Here is a 15,266-nt window from a genome sequence, read left to right as displayed (position 1 = left end):
TAAATAAAAATTTTAAAAATGAAATTACAAAAAATAAAAGTTATCTTTTAAAAACTTTTAAAAATAATAAAGCAAACAGGGAAAAGTAAGGAAGTACTCAGAGAAAGATGGAGACATATCAACAGGCCATAGGTGCTAACTGAAAGGGGCAGCAAAAGCAAAATAGATAATATAGTATTTAAATATAACATACAGTATAAAAATACTAATTTATTCAGTGATATAAATACGTGACTAAATGCATAATTGGAGAATAAACAGCTCTTGTTTACAATAGAACTCCAATTAATAAACAGAAAATCACCATTATATAAACATCATAGAAATAATTGTTACCGGCAAGAGCCATGATGGATGCTAAAACTAGTGGATAAATGTTTAAAAAGGCCCTGACCGGCTAGCTCAGTTGATTAGAGCATCATCCCAATACCTAAGCTTGTGGGTTTGATATCCAGTCAGGACACCTACAAGAATCAACTGACTCCATGAATAAGTCAAACAACCAATCGATATTTCTCTCTCAAACCAATTTTTAAAAAGTAAAATAAAATGTTTTTTAAAAACCTAGGGTATTTGCATTGTCTCTTAATTATCTCCCCATAGGATACTTATTAATTGCAAAGGAGAAAACAGTGACTTGATAGTTGAGAAACTGGCAAGGCACTGCAGTAAGCAAGCTATCAGTCAAAACCGCGTGCCTCCTGGTACGATGCATTGAAGACTTGACACCTTTGGGAGCCCTGTCAAAACTCCTCAACTTCGGTCAAATTCTGAGGAAACTGGATAAAACCATATTGATGGGTGTTCTACAAAACCATCGGTCTTCCAAAACATTAAGGTCATGAGAGTTTAGGAAAGACTGAGGAACTGTCACAGAACAAAGAAATATCCGAAGGAGATGTGACTAAATGGGACCCCGGACCAGTAGAAAGGTCAGCAAATATACCACTGATACAACGACGCCTTCCGCTCTGCCTTGGAACTCGGGCTTTGAAAACTACGCAGACGCGACGGGGACTACTTGATTGGCTATGCGTTGTGACGCACTGCCGAACGGCAACTACTCATTAGTCCCACCGTTTCCTGCCGCGCCTCCACGCAGGCAAGTTGGTGCCGAACAAGTCGCCGCCTCCGGAGATCACACGAATGGTGCGTGGTGACGTCACAGCGGCGCGGGCGCCATCCCGGAAGCGCAAGCAAGGCCGCCAGATGTGCAGGTGCTGCTGCCACCGACGCCGGGCCAAGTTCTGGGTGGGCCTGGGGCCGCCGGTACAGCTGGGGAGTCAGGCCAGGTCGGGTGCGGCCTCTAGGCTGTCGCGGAGTGGGGTGCGCTAGTGGCCACGTCTGCACACCCCTCCTGTACACAGACCTCAGTTTCCCCGTCTGTTAAGTGGATCCGGGTCCAGGTTGCGGGAGTTGGGGCCTCCTGTGTTCAGGTCTGCAGTGTCACCCGGATCTGGGCGTTGCCCTCCTGGGCCTCAGTTTCCCCGATTTGCTGGGGCGGGGTGCGAGGGGATATGCGAGCCCCGTCCTCACTCCGGGGTTTTGCTAAGCTTGGGCTGCCAAATTAAATTCTGTTAAAAGACCTGGGTAGAATTGCGGCGCCTCTACGCCTCTCCGTTTGATCTTGGGTGACGGGTCCCACCCCTGTGAGCTTTAGTTGCCCTCGGAGACGAACGATAGTGTCTGCCTTGTAGGGGTGATTGGGGTTTAAATTTGCTCATATTCCTGGGAGCATCAGGGAGGCCCTCGTCAAATATGCTGATTCTCACGCCCCCTCCTGGGACTTCTTTACACTACCCTTGGATAAAGAGACCGCCCCGAGTTCAGCTTCTTATTGTTGGATTCAGTCCCCAAAGACAGCACTGTGAGATTCTGATTCTTTGTTATTACCATTTTCTGCATGAGAAAACTGGTCCAGGGAGGTGAGGTGATTTTCCGAAGGTCATACAGCCTCCCCCTCTGCGTGTTTCTCTCATAAATGTATTTGGAGCAGGGCCCAGAGCCCTAGTTGGGTCATTTCCACTCTTATGTGGCACAGACTAGTTGTACAGACTAGTCAGGGAAGTCTTCTTGAGAGAAGCAGCTGGAAGTTGAGGGTGTGCCTTGAATCTCACATCTGGGAGCCAGAGACAGGAAACAGCCCAACTTTGAAGCAGAACCATTTCCTGCAGGTCCAAATCCTGTGCTTGCCAGTCTGGTGGTGGGTTTCCCACCACATGGTCCTGCCCTTTGAACCCAAGTATACATGATCATGCTTTTATTGAAATGTGGAGCCTGTGGGTGCCCATAGCTGGCACATAATGGGAGTTCAATAAACAGTGATTATTGGCAGAGGGGCAGGATTTCACCAGGTGGTGGTATGGTAGCCTATTTCCAAAAGACAGGTAGGGGTTGCAAACTGCTAGCCAGATTCAGGGCAGAAATACTCTTGGTCTCCATGGTGTTTGGGGGGGAAAAGTATCAGTTGCTAACATTTGTAAATGAGGCGATTTCACAGAAAAAAAAATCTCTATTTCTGTTTTGTTTGTTTGTTTGTTTCTTCCTGGAAAAAAATCAGAAGTCTGGCAGGAAGCAACTGCAGTAAGAAACTGCTGTGTTGTCATGGGTAGATACTGAACATCTGTACAGATTTACACCTTTGTAGATTCAGCGGACTGTGGACATTTGAGTAGTGACTCAGGTTCACTGGCCATGTAACAGTGGCCCAGTGCCTCAGTCTCTCTGAGCCTCAGCTTTCTCATATATAAGTAAGGGTTATAGTTTCCATGTATAAAGTAGGTAATTTGTTTACCATAAAGTTGGTGCTGAGTAAAAACGAGGGTGGAGGAAGTAGGCTCTGAAAGCCCTTCCTGATCCTGGGTGTAAATCTTTACCAATGGCAAATGGGCCTTTCTGTTGGCCATTAAATGTGTATGCCCTAGGAACAAGCTATGTCATCATTCTAGGTTTTTCCTGAAGCCCCCCCCCCCCCACCAGGAGAATCAGTGCTGGAGCTGGAGCTTTTTTTAAAAGATTTTATTTATTTTTTAGAGAGCAGAGACAGGAGGAAGAGTGGAACATTGATATGCAAGAGAAACATCAATAGGTTGCCTTTCACATGCCCCTAGTTGGGGACCTAGCCCACAACTCAGGCATGTGCCCTGACCACAAATTGAACCAGCAACCTTTTGGTTCATAGGTCAGTGCTCAATTCACTGACCCACCCCAATCAGGGTTGTGGCCTTCTTTTTCCTGTCCTGATCCAGAAGCCCCCACAAACTGGGATGATTATCTGTGTGCCAGGGAATCTGAGGGCCATAGAGCTATCTGGATTGCTGGGCCCCACAGCCTGGGTGCAAGTGCCTGAAATTCTTGGCTTTAATTTGCCGTTAAGTCTAGTGTCAGAGCAGAGTTTGAGTGGTCTGTTTGCTTCTGCCAGATGAAGTTCTGGTGATCCCTTGCTGTGAGCCAGGTTCTGGGCTGGGCCCTAGAGACACAGCAGTAAGTGAGAGAGACACACTTTGACTCTCTTGGAGCTGATACTGCTATGGGAAGACAGGCAAACAGGTCTACTGATAACTAAGATGAGACAGTGAAGCAATGAAAACAAAATGAAGTGACGAGAGTAGGGAGAATCATCAAGGACTTCCTGGGAGCGAAGTCCCTGGAGGTGGTAATGATTTGAAGGGGCAGCCTTGCATGTTGTGCTAGTGGGGACAGCAGGTGGAAAGGCCCTGAAGTAGGAATGGGCAAAGGTAGAGGTGGGAGTGTGTGGGAAGAAGTGGGCAGATCTGTGCAAGTAGAAGGTACCACTGGCTTTGGGCACATCGAGAGTGGGCGCTGGAGAGGAGAGATGGGATTCTGATGTGCTTCGGTGCAAGTTATAAATGTAATCTGGAGTTCTTGAAAAACCCCAAATTCCCAAGATGACAACTGAGGCTCAGGTGGCATGACCAACTCACATTTAAGCACCCTGTGGGGTTTCCAGGCCCTTCTCTCTGTCCCGTCTGCCCCAGTGCCTGGTGCAGACTGAAGACTTTCTTCCTCCCTATTTCAGGCAGCGGAGGAGGAGGAAGAGATGGACCCCCCGGACTCGGCCTCGAGGGTCTTCTGCAGCCGCATCCTGAGCATGGTGAATGTGGATGACGTCAATGCCATAATCCTGGCTCAGAAGAACATGTGAGTGGTGGCCAAGGGCCCTGGGCCCAAGCGTGGGAAGGAATCCACTTTACCGGCCAGCATTCTTTCCCTGCCCGTCCCTACCCTGGCCCCATACTGGTGATAAAATGAAGGAAATGAGCAAATCTGCTGGCTGGCTCCAAAGGAAATTTTTTCACGGCCTGGAGGTAACGCCTTGGCACAGGAAACAGGGCTTTGGGATGGTTTCACAGCTGCGGATGGCTTGGCAGGGTCCGCAACAGCTCCTGTCCCAAGTCCTGGAGTGGGGAGAGTTGGGAGAATAGGAACGGCTGCTGGGGGATATAAGGGAGCCGGTGAGCTGACTTCCTGTTGGGAGCGTGGTTTCTCAGAGCCCAGGCTGTCTGCAGAGCATGCCCCTTTGTCCTTCTTGGGCCTTGGCACCATGGTCACTGTGGCCCAAGTAATCTGGGCGTGTCCTGTAGGAAAGAAGGGCTGACACAATCTTGGGGTGGAAACACGGACTTCATTTTTGTGTCTTTAGGCCAAAGGTTCTTCCTTCCATTTATTTTTTTTATATATTTTATTGATTATGCCATTACAGTTGTTCTGTTCCCCCCTTCATTCCCCTCCACCCTGCACACCCCCTCCCTAACCATTCCCCCCCTTTAGTTTATGACCACGTGTCTCAAGTTCTTTAGATTCTATCTTCCTTCCATTTATGACACAGCATGGACCTAATACCCTTACCTTCTGTGGTACCCTGTGACAGAGTTGCCAGTTATGTCTGGGTACCAGCAATACCTATTTTTCTCCTAGTTCTTTAGGTTAGATTCAGACTGGGCCCTGGGGAATTCCTAGCGTGAGGGAAGACAAAACCAGACACAAACCTTCTTGGTGTCATGGTGTCAGGGGTGTATTAGAGAAACAACCTGGGGCTAGAGGAGTCAAAGAGCCTGCTTGAAAGAGAGGGTGAAGGCTACATAGGAAGGGCACACTTGAGTAGGGCTTTGAAGGTTGAATAGTAGTTTGCTGGATGGCTCAATCATCAAGTAAAGCTTTGTAGGACAAGGGAATACCACATAGAAATCTCATGGAGCAAGAACGTGGCTTAACATGGCTCAGTTAACAGAGCCTTGGAGGCTGAGCAGAGGCATTGGCCCTCACTCTGTCACAGGCTGGACCGCTTTGAGAAGACCAATGAGATGCTGGCAAACTTCAACAACCTATCAAGTGCCCGCCTGCAGCAAATGAGTGAGCGCTTCCTGCACCACACGAGGACCCTGGTGGAGATGAAGCGGGACCTGGACAGCATCTTCCGCAGGATCAGGTGGGTGCTTTGCCCTGCTGGCCTCTGCCTCCCGCTCTGAGCCTTGGGTCCTCCCCTTTTTAATAGAGCTACCCGCTCCATGTAACAGAGTGACAGGGAGATCCAGCTTGCTTGTTTTACAAGGCTTCATTGCTTAGTTAGTATCCAAAAAGATCTGAACTCTGGGATCCTGAAGTTTCTGAATTTAAATTTTATCTTTTGATAAGTGCAAAGTAGCACCAGACACATGATGCAGAAAAGGCAAGCAAAGAGCTGACAGTAAAAGGCCAGCCTCCTGTCCCCTTAACCCTCTATCCAAGTCTTCTCTCAAGAGGCAAATCAGATTGCTGGATCTAGAGTGCCAGCAGCTAGCACTGCCCACCTCTCCTGACCTGCTCAGTGGGCCTCATCTCAGCCTCCACACAGACACCCTCACTGAGGATGCCCACACTGACGTGGGAGTTCCACAGGGCCCTCCAACCCAGAACAGTGTGACAAGCAGTGAGAGGGAGGTTCCCACCACCTACCCACCCACCCAGAGCTGACAGCAAGGGTTGTTAGCCTTCACAGGGCCCAGTCTATCTGCTCAAGGGGTTCAGCCTATGTGCCTTCCCTTCCCCTGCAGGACACTGAAAGGGAAGCTGGCCAGGCAGCACCCAGAGGCCTTCAGCCGTAAGTGTCACCCAGGGCTCCTGTGCCCCATGTCTGGTCTCTGCAACACTTGGATGACAGCATTTTCAGTGCAGTGCTGGCTCTTCGAAGGTTACCCCAGGGGTTGGTGGGCAGTGGGTCCAGAAACCTGGGGCAGAGAGCAGGGGTGGGGTTGCTAGCCTGGCCTTCTTGGCAACCTGCAGAGCCAGTGCAGGGACTAGGGTCCCCTCCCTGGGGGGAGGCTGCATGGGGGAACATGGATAAGAAAAATGGCAATCCTTGCCCCAGTGAGTGTCATGTACCCCTACAATCAGGCTGTTACCCCAAACCACCTTTGAGGTAGGGGCTGTGAGTATCCTCATTTTACACAGCAAAACGGAGGCCCAGAGGGGCATCAACTTCTCAGAGGAAGCACAGCATTCCCTTACACTGAGCCTCAGTTTACTCCATGTGCTGAATGGGCCAACAGCTCCCCCTACACCCTTTTCTGCTGACAACCACAGGTATGAGGCAATGCTGTTGTCATCAGCCCTAGTGTATCAAGGAAGGAGGTGAAGCAAGGGCAGGTGAGGGGCCTGGCTTAGGTGACATAGTCAAGGGCAGAGCTGGGTTCAGGCTCACCCCCAAGACCCACATCAACATGATCCAGAGAACCTGAGTCCTCATGTCACCTCACCTTGAAGGGAGGCCTCTCACCTGCCTGGGCCTCAGCTCCATCTTCATAAAATGGATGAAGTTGAGTCCCATGGAGGCAGGGAGAGAAGGTTGCTACCAGGGGATCACAGGCCCAGTTAATCCCTCATTACAGCGACTAAGCCCACTCCTGCCTGGGCCTCCTTTCCCCAGACATCCCGGAAGCATCCCTCCTGGAGGACGACGATGAAGACCCCATTCCGCCCAGCACCACAACCACCATTGCCACCTCGGAACAGAGCACAGGCTCCTGTGACACCAGCCCAGACACCATCTCGCCCTCTTTCAGCCCTGGCTTTGAGGACCTGTCCCACGTCCAGCCTGATTCCCCTGCCATCAATGGCCACAGCCAGACGGATGACAAGGAGATACAGGGTGAATAGCCCTGCTCCCAGCTCAGAGGGGTCACAGGGCTCTCCAGGTGTCTGAGGTGGTAGTGGGTAACCCTGCCTCCAGACGGTCAGCTTTGCCATCCTATTCTGTCACGCAGGGCACTCTGGGAGACAAGGCTGCCTCCCAGGGGTGTGGAATTCCTGAGGGTCTGTCATTCCCACTCCTTCCTCACTGAGAGCATCTCTCTCCTTCAGACCCTCTTCCGGGCCAGGGGATGAGCAGTCATTTGGAGTCAATGGGCTGGGCACAAGGAAGCTTTTTCAGAGCCAGGGCTGAGGTCTGCTCTGAACAACACTTAAAGGTTCCCAAAGACAAAAGCCAGATATCCCGTCTCAGCGCCCCCAGTCAGGACCTCCTTGAGGTGGGCAAGCACTATCATGTCTGAGTTCACCACACCCCCTTCCTGCACATATAGTTCTGGTGTCCCTGTCCCTTCCTCCAATGAAAGTATTAAATACTTTCTCAAATCGGTATCTCAAGGCTTCTGAAACAATTGTAGAAAGCTCACAAAAGAACCTGCTCCTCAATCCACTGAACCCCAAGCGTGATAAGGCCCATGTCTGTCTGACTAGAGAAGTGGATGGACCCTGAGGGCCCTGCAGGCTTCTCCCAGGGCCTCCATGAAGCAAGCCAAGCCACCTTGGAAAACAGAAATTAATGGAATATTTTTGTATTTGATGTTTACAGATGCTGTTGGGGAGTTATTAATAAAAAGACTCCATTACTAAAAAGAAAAGGATGTACCTAGCAGTGGCTTTTCCCCATGGTCGGGTCCATCGGCTCAGAAAGGGGAGAAGTGCTGGGTGTAGGAGGGACAGGATGGGGTACACACAGCCAGGCACCACTGAATTAGAAAGATGTGGCTGCCCTTGGTGGGAATCTCAGGTGGTGGCAGCCATAATAACCCAAATTCCTATCATTGTTGCTCACAACACTTCCCTTACCTCAGAGACTTTTCAACCTTTTTCATTTCATGGCACACATTAATTAATAAAATTACACAGCACATCAGAAAATATATATTTTTTTGCCTGACCCCCCCAAAAGGTGTAATTTTGATTCATTCACACTGGACAACTATTTTGTTGGCTGTTATTTTATTTGACAATCTAAAAGGAACGGGGTCATTGCCCCTATTTATATTGCCCCAATAAATAGGTATTGCATGTTTTAAAAATTCTTGCAGCACCAGTTGAAATCGATGCCTTACCTCCTTGAATAACTCCTCCAGATCTCAGTCACAGGGCACTGAGCTGGGTCCGCTTCCCCATTAGAAACTCAGAGTCCCTTCATCTTTGAAGTTATGTTATTAAAGGCATCTTCCCAGACATGAGAGTGTCTGCTTTTGCCTGGTCCGTAGGAGTAACAGTGAGAGTTCAAGGAAGTAAAGAGGTACGCTGCCAAACCTGCAAGTAACTTTTCCGTTCTCACCTCTTTCATGCGCCTGCCACTTTTTTAGCCTTCCACCAGTCTCCTGGGTCCCACCCCATTCTCTTGAGTAAATGCAGCGACCCCACCTGCTCTCCCTGCTTCCCCGCGCGCCGCCCCAAATCTGCGCACAGCCACTAGAAAGTTTTAGAATAACTGATTCTGGATGTTAGGTGCCTAGATGGCTCCCGCGCCTCCTACCTTTTCTACTACCCCGCTTTCCGAACCCGTAGATCCTGTGTTTAATGCCTTCGATTAAGCACAAAAGAGCCTGCTCTACCCAGTAACTACTCGAGGGCCCACAAGGTGCGGCCTTCGGCCGACCCTGAGACTGCAGGTGGAAATACACGGTAAAATGTGGCAATCTTCTCATTTGAACCAAGGCGGAAGCCCACAGACGGAAGCAGGTAGCAGACGCTCGCCCACAAGACACCACGGCTTCGTTCGCCAGCACGCAACATGGCGGCGGGGCGGGGCAATACGCGCGTCGCGAATTGTGACGCATTCGTGCAGCGTGCTCGGTGCGCAGGCGCTCACGGCGGCGATTTGGCCGTTTCCGGTTGTGCCGCCCTCTTTCTTCTCAACGAGGCGGCGGAGTGTGTTGGCTGTGGCGTCTGTGCGGGTTCGCTTTGGGCCTGGGTCAAGTGGGAGGCAGCAGGGAACTCGGGGCGCTGGGCAGCGGAGGGGGCAGCTCAAGTCGGTTTGTGCGAGGCAGGCTCCGCGGGTCAGCTAAGGAGGGCATATTGGGCCTGAGTTCTAGGCCCCAATAGGGCCCCGGGAAACGAACCTGACTTGGGACGACAATGTGTTACCGCGCCACCGGCCCAAGCTATCTGACGGGGCCTTGGGGCGGAGATGGGTCTCTTGGGCAGATCTGAGTTATTGGGATGGGATATTAAACATGTAAACGTTTTCTCCGTGCCAAACACTGCCAGTTCCTTTAAAAGTATTAAACCCTTCCCACTTACCGAGCTGGGTCTCAATCTGCCTCCTTTTTCCACATCTGTAAGTAGAGGCTGGTAGTGTTTATCTTGTAGGATTTTTTTAAGTGGAAAAAAAAAAGTCTGTGTAAACAAGTATGTGGCGCGTGGTTGGTAGATAATTATGGGTTGGAGCAAAGGCAAGAGGTGTGGTCTGAGAAGTTTGGGGGTAACTGAGAAGGAAGCCAAAGTGAGTATGAGCTTAGAGTTGTAGCCAAGATGGGATTCCCACCCAACCTTCAGGAAGGGTATTTTGTGGAGCACTTGTGGCCAGGAACTGGAGGAGGGGAGGTTGGTGGATGGATTGATGGAACCTCCAGATAACACCTGGGGAAAATGTCTGTCATGATGGTACCCAGGGTATATGCTTCTCATTGCATCTGCAGTGAGAACATTTGTTCCCATCTGCATGGGAACAAATAGGCACTGGGGTGGGCCTGCAGTTGGGGTCACCATGGACAGGACTGGTAGTCAGGGCCCAGGTTTAGGATGCTCAGTCCTGCAGTACTCACTACTTTGTCCCAGCCTCCCCAGCAGACACAGAGATGCAGATCTTTGTCAAAACCCTGACTGGCAAGACCATCACCCTTGAGGTTGAGCCCAGTGACACCATTGAGAATGTCAAAGCTAAAATCCAAGACAAGGAGGGTAAGTTGGGCCAGGTCTGGGTGCTGAGGCCTTGCCAGTGCTTCTTCTGCATAATCTCAGGAAGGCATCTTGTCATTTCTACACAGATTTCCCTTTTGAGGGGTTAGGATTTGTTTTCTTTTTTTTTATTTACTTTTAGAGGGGGGGAGGGAGGGAGGAAGAGGAGAGAAACATCAACGTGCTGTAGCCTCTCAAACACCCCTAACTGGGGATTGAACCAGCTGGCACTCCATCCAGGACAGAGAATTAATGGTGGAGAAGTCCTGTGGGGGAGGGAGAGCTGCCAGTAAGGTTTGCCAGAGTCTCAGTAACTGAGTTTGTCTTGATCCATAGGCATCCCACCTGACCAGCAGCGACTGATTTTTGCGGGCAAACAGCTGGAGGATGGCCGCACTCTCTCAGACTACAACATTCAGAAAGGTACTGCGTGTGTCTTCACCAGACAGGGGCCCTTACCTGTTGGGAAGCCAGGGATTTATTGGCCTCAAACTCCTTGAGGGCTGGTGTGGCCATCTCCCAAAGGATTCTGACGACTACCCATCACACCTGAGCAGCTCTGGTCGACAGGGCACTGAAGGGCTCTGCCCTGTTCCTGTGGGCCAAGATTGGGCACTGACAGCCTCATTGGCACCAGGGGTGGGGTAGTCCTTAAGGCGAGGATCACAGGAGCTTGGGGAGACTTGAGCAAAATACTGTTTTCATCCCTGGAATCCATCTCATGATTGCTACCTGTGTTTCCAAATGGCAGCGATTTCCCACATTCTTGCTCGCTTTTTTTGTTTTTTAAATGTGGTAACTACTATAAAGGAAATCAGTGTCACTCTTGGCAATTGTCAAGCTTTATCCTGCCTAGCAAAAATAAAGTGTCACTCCTACACCACTTAGAAATCACCTTAACTGTTGGGAAGCCGGCTGGACACTGCTGTTGGCATTTATTAGCCTCAAACTCCCTGAGGGCTGGTGTGGCCATATCCCAAAGGAAGCTGACATGTACCTGTTAGACCTGAGAAGCTCTGGTCTGCAGGGCACTAGAAGGCTCTACCTTGTACCTGTGGACCAAGTCTTGGGCCCAGGCTAAGTCACTCTCCCCAATCCTCATTTCTTGTAGAGTCCACCCTGCACTTGGTGCTTCGTCTGCGTGGTGGCATCATCGAGCCCTCCCTCCGCCAGCTCGCCCAGAAATACAACTGTGACAAGATGATCTGCCGCAAGTAATGCAAGCTTGGGGTTGGGAGCGGCTGTCCCTGGGAAGAGTGTTCAGGTACCCTGACCACTCCCTTCTCTTCCTTTGCAGGTGTTATGCCCGCCTGCACCCCCGCGCTGTCAACTGCCGCAAGAAGAAGTGTGGCCACACCAACAACCTGCGCCCCAAGAAGAAGGTTAAATAAGACCCCTCCATCACCTCCTCTGGCCTATAGGGCAGTCTTCTGCCTAATCCCTGTGACCCTGGGGCCTCAATAAAGTTTCCCTTTCATTGACTGGAGCAGTAACTGGTGTCCATGTGGCTTGTCTATCTAGTGGGGAAGGTTTACAAGAAGTGGGCATCTTCTTTAGGGACTGGACTGCATGTCTCTTGATTCTGCAGGGCCCTTGGGAGTCCTGTCCTTTTAGGTTTCATCTGTAAAACGGGTTGTGGTCCTTGCCCTCTTCCATGTATCCTACCGTGCCCACCCATCTCAGTTCTGTCATCAATAATGGGAGTGGAGACCTCAGGCCAGGGGCTGGTGGAACTATCCCTACCTAGCAATAAACACCCGTTCTTAATTTTTGATGTAGAAGCACATGGGTCCCACCTGAGAACAGTGATTTTGAGAGTAGGCCTTTTTTTTTTTTAAAAAGACATGTTTTGGCAAGTTAGGTGAGGGCTGTTCATTGGACACCCTGAGAAAGCCATGCTTGGGGGGGGGGATTAGGGCTTGATGTAGGTGGCAACCCAGGTCTGGAAAATGCCTAAGATTAGCTGAGACCTGCATTGCCAGCTAAAGGCCAGAATCTTAAGTCATTCCATATCTGTTTCAACCCTGTGAAACTACACTTGCTCCTCTGTAAGCCAGGCCATCGCCATCTTAATGGTCCTGTTTTGACTGCTGAAAAAGGAAACTTACAGTTCTAAGTGGTTGGTCATCAGTGGAAAGCTTGGAAGCCACCTCTGCCCTTAATATGAAGCCCTGTTTGCCTCACCCCTGCTCCCAGGCTCCTCCCTTCAGATCATTCTGAGGTCTTTATACAGTCTGAGAGTCTGAATTGAAGTCCCACTTGTCACAACCTTGTGCATTGGATGGCACACCAGTTTTCCTTGTGTGGGGACTAAAATGTGAAAGGAAGTCGGTGTTGACGTAAGCATGTAGCAGCCTACAAACTGAGGGACAGTCTATACTCAAAGACATACACTCAAGGACAAATTAAAGCCCTGGGCGAGAGCATGGGTGGAGGGGTGCCTAGTGCCTAGTATCCCCATTTTCAAGGTTTCCCATTTGAAGGGCCATAGGCTGCGGTCTGGAGACCTCCGAGCCTGTAGGGGGCGCCCAGCGGAGCAACGTCCTGGGCATGTCTGCAAAGTCATGATCAGAGGCTGCGCCAGCTGTCCGCATCACCCGGCAGCTGGAGGAGCTCCAGAATTCCAGGGATCTATGTGGCTGGCCCTGTGTGAATCTGGGCGGAGCAGAAACGGCGCGGGTTGGGTGATTCGGGTTGGATGCTCTGGCTTTGTACTCCCTCTCCAACATCTGGACACTGGTGCAGCGCATCCACCAACTGCAAGCTAAGCAAGTGCAGGCCTTCCGCAAGCTGGAGGAGTAAATGCTGGTACTGGAGTGAGCTGGGGTCGTAGGGTTCAGCCGTATGCTTGCATCAGAGGTGGGCGTGCCCGGGAGTGCAGCTGGGTCCCAGCACAGCTGCTTTGACATAGGCGGGGCAGGGTTTGCGAGGGGACCCAGGGTATGTCAGGACTCACACCTCAGGATGTCTCTACCCCAAACGCAGAGTTGAGCCTAGTTCCTCTGCAGAAATCATTGTCTCCCACACTCGGGTCTACACTTTATCGGGGGTAGCTTTCACGTGGCCGATGCAGGTGCAGGGTCTGAGACTCCCAGAGGTGTAGCCTCAGGACCCCCTCTACCACAGTGACACAGCCAGTACCTGCACAGTGTCCCAACATACGTCTTCAGGCGCTACTGGACCACAGTGCACAAGTGACCCAGGCCTTCGCTGCCTCGTGGGAGCTGCTAGGGGTGAAGGCCGAGCTGGCCAGCCCCAGAGCACAGCGGCCGCTCGCCTGCCATGTGCACAGCCTACAGCTGCTGCAGCAGACCCTTGCCACCTGCTGCTGCCCGCTACTCCAAAGCCTAATTTCTCCCGCTGTGGCCTGCTGGGCTTACTCTGCGCCCTCATGGAAAGGGCCAGAAGACTCCCGTCCACTACAACCCCTGACCCGGGAGCCCCCGACCCCGGAGCCCCAAACCACACCTCTTCCCACCTCTTCCCAATTGTCCTCTAAGGCTTCACTCGAGATTCTCTGGACCCCTGGTCCCCACCTGTCCACTGGGTTACATTAATGCTGTCCTGGATGACCTGCCCCCACCCCCACAACACTCCTTCCCTCTGGCTCTTCTTAAAGCCTTAGGACCAGTCCTCAACTGTTCAATGGGTTTTCAGGCCCTGCCCCGCCCCCAGAGTAACCCTAGACCCTAGCCTAAATTCTGAGCCTACTCTTGCCCTAGGGTTCCAAGGCCCTGTGTACTATGCCTCTACAGCCAATCCCGTCTGAAATACACTATTCCCAGACTAAGTCCATGCGAAGCCATGCCCGTATCACACTCTACTTGGGATTCCATGGCCAACCACACTTCCAAGATCAGGTTCCTAGTTTAGGTTTTCGGCCTACTTCCACCCTGGAATTATAGCATTCTGTCTCGCCCACAAGACCATGAGCCTCCAACTACTCTGCCCCTGCAACCAATACCTAGCTGACTGCCAGTCCCATACCACCACTACATGCAGGCTACAGGATGCTCTGCACTGACTCTAGAGCTTGCCTACTCTACCCCCTCCTCAGAAGTCCCTGTTAATTGAATCCCAGGCTTCTCCCATACAAAGCACCTTCTGCCACTCCCCACCAGTGGTCCCACCCCTTCACTGCTTTTCTGGTGTCTCTTCTTCTGATGGGGGGGGGGGCAGGAAGTAGCCTTTGCCTTCTGTGATATCCTCCTTGCTGCCCCTCCCGCCCTGCCCCCTACACCAGGTGGCCCTGCTGCAATCATGAGGGCACCAGAGCTGACAGGGCAAGAGGACACCCTACAGCTGTGCTGGCTGATGATAAAGTGAGTGCCTCCTACCAGTGGCCTGGCCATGCTAGATTTATTGCACATGGGCTGGGCACGTGCTCCCAGGCAGGTGTGCTCTAGCGCTGCCACCATCAGACCCTCTGGACCTGCACACAGCCCAAAGGGTGTGCACACTGGAGTCTGCACCTGGTGGTTCCCAGATATAGCGCATTCCCCAAGTGCATACACCCTCCATTTCCACACCAGACTTGCTACTCATTTCTGGGGCAGCTGTACATCTCAGATACCAATCCTGCTTATATGGTTGGACTTGGAGCTTGGACACATCACCCAGGTGCCACTGGACACATGCCTGCACATTCCTGCCCCAAGCGCACACACATGCACACTCCTTCATCTGCTACAGTAACATTGTGAACCCTCTTGATAGGATACATTCACCCAAAATGACCTGTTCTCTATGCCCACTGTGACCTACAGGAACACCCCTATTTCCAGGCACCCAAATGGCCCTCCTGGACACCAATGCTGCCTAGAGGTTTGGTGGTAGGCAGGGGAGCCCAGAGTTTGCCACAGCCCCCTGAGAGCTGCACAGTGGAGGCTAATTTGCCCTATCTGGGTTTTATTTATAGTTCCCATTCACTCTTATAGGGTAATTAAAACCTTTAAAGCTGTCAGCAAGGTTCTCCAGGACCTCAGGTTTGATGCAGAATCGCTGAGTGATTGATGGTGACTCCCCAGGAACCAGCTGAGGTCAGACAT

General features: G+C 51.3%; 3 protein-coding genes across 7 annotated transcripts; all 3 read left to right on the top strand.

Annotated features, from left to right (window-relative positions):
- Nucleotides 1–1,150: 1,150 nt before the first annotated feature.
- Nucleotides 1,151–8,256, top strand: KXD1 (KxDL motif containing 1). Of its 5 annotated transcripts, none has more exons than XM_053668161.1 (5): nucleotides 1,151–1,217; nucleotides 4,040–4,161; nucleotides 5,297–5,449; nucleotides 6,054–6,100; nucleotides 6,888–8,254. In XM_053668161.1, the coding sequence occupies exons 2-5, from the start codon at nucleotides 4,061–4,063 to the stop codon at nucleotides 7,199–7,201; spliced, it is 615 nt and encodes a 204-aa protein (XP_053524136.1). In that variant the 5' UTR covers nucleotides 1,151–1,217; nucleotides 4,040–4,060; the 3' UTR covers nucleotides 7,202–8,254. The 5 variants fall into 5 exon arrangements, with proteins under 5 accessions (XP_053524136.1, XP_053524135.1, XP_053524137.1 ...); XM_053668160.1 differs by having other exon boundaries at nucleotides 1,181–1,251; nucleotides 6,888–8,256; XM_053668162.1 differs by having other exon boundaries at nucleotides 1,217–1,292; nucleotides 6,888–8,256.
- An 850-nt stretch (nucleotides 8,257–9,106) lies between these two features.
- On the top strand, nucleotides 9,107–11,704 carry UBA52 (ubiquitin A-52 residue ribosomal protein fusion product 1). The gene is made up of 5 exons (XM_037142078.2): nucleotides 9,107–9,215; nucleotides 10,099–10,221; nucleotides 10,555–10,641; nucleotides 11,330–11,432; nucleotides 11,516–11,704. Exons 2-5 carry the CDS (start codon nucleotides 10,119–10,121, stop codon nucleotides 11,607–11,609), a joined length of 387 nt encoding a protein of 128 aa, XP_036997973.1. The 5' UTR covers nucleotides 9,107–9,215; nucleotides 10,099–10,118; the 3' UTR covers nucleotides 11,610–11,704.
- A 1,235-nt stretch (nucleotides 11,705–12,939) lies between these two features.
- Nucleotides 12,940–15,231, top strand: REX1BD (required for excision 1-B domain containing; the record flags this gene model as incomplete). Its single annotated transcript, XM_053668055.1, is given in 5 exon segments — nucleotides 12,940–13,016; nucleotides 13,353–13,408; nucleotides 13,411–13,548; nucleotides 14,462–14,540; nucleotides 15,156–15,231. Coding segments are annotated over 5 exon segments (426 nt in total), but the record flags the coding sequence as incomplete, so codon positions are not given.
- Between the last annotated feature and the right edge of the window lie 35 nt (nucleotides 15,232–15,266).

This window comes from Artibeus jamaicensis, unplaced genomic scaffold (genome assembly GCF_021234435.1).
Source record: "Artibeus jamaicensis isolate MK-2021 breed Jamaican fruit bat unplaced genomic scaffold, CSHL_Jam_final contig_477, whole genome shotgun sequence".
Classification (NCBI taxonomy): domain Eukaryota; kingdom Metazoa; phylum Chordata; class Mammalia; order Chiroptera; family Phyllostomidae; genus Artibeus; species Artibeus jamaicensis.
Note: the sequence above shows the minus strand (reverse complement) of the source record. Positions and strands in the feature narration are given on the sequence as shown.

Bases quoted from the DNA above. Each gene is read 5' to 3' on its own strand.
- UBA52 (XM_037142078.2), top strand. From the start codon at position 10,119: ATGCAGATCTTTGTCAAAACCCTGACTGGCAAGACCATCACCCTTGAG. The intron at 10,222-10,554 runs GTAAGTTGGGCC...CTTGATCCATAG, and splicing joins TAAAATCCAAGACAAGGAGG to GCATCCCACCTGACCAGCAG. The intron at 11,433-11,515 runs GTAATGCAAGCT...CTTCCTTTGCAG, and splicing joins GACAAGATGATCTGCCGCAA to GTGTTATGCCCGCCTGCACC.
- KXD1 (XM_053668160.1), top strand. From the start codon at position 1,210: ATGTGCAGGTGCTGCTGCCACCGACGCCGGGCCAAGTTCTGG. The intron at 4,162-5,296 runs GTGAGTGGTGGC...ACTCTGTCACAG, and splicing joins ATCCTGGCTCAGAAGAACAT to GCTGGACCGCTTTGAGAAGA. The intron at 5,450-6,053 runs GTGGGTGCTTTG...CTTCCCCTGCAG, and splicing joins AGCATCTTCCGCAGGATCAG to GACACTGAAAGGGAAGCTGG.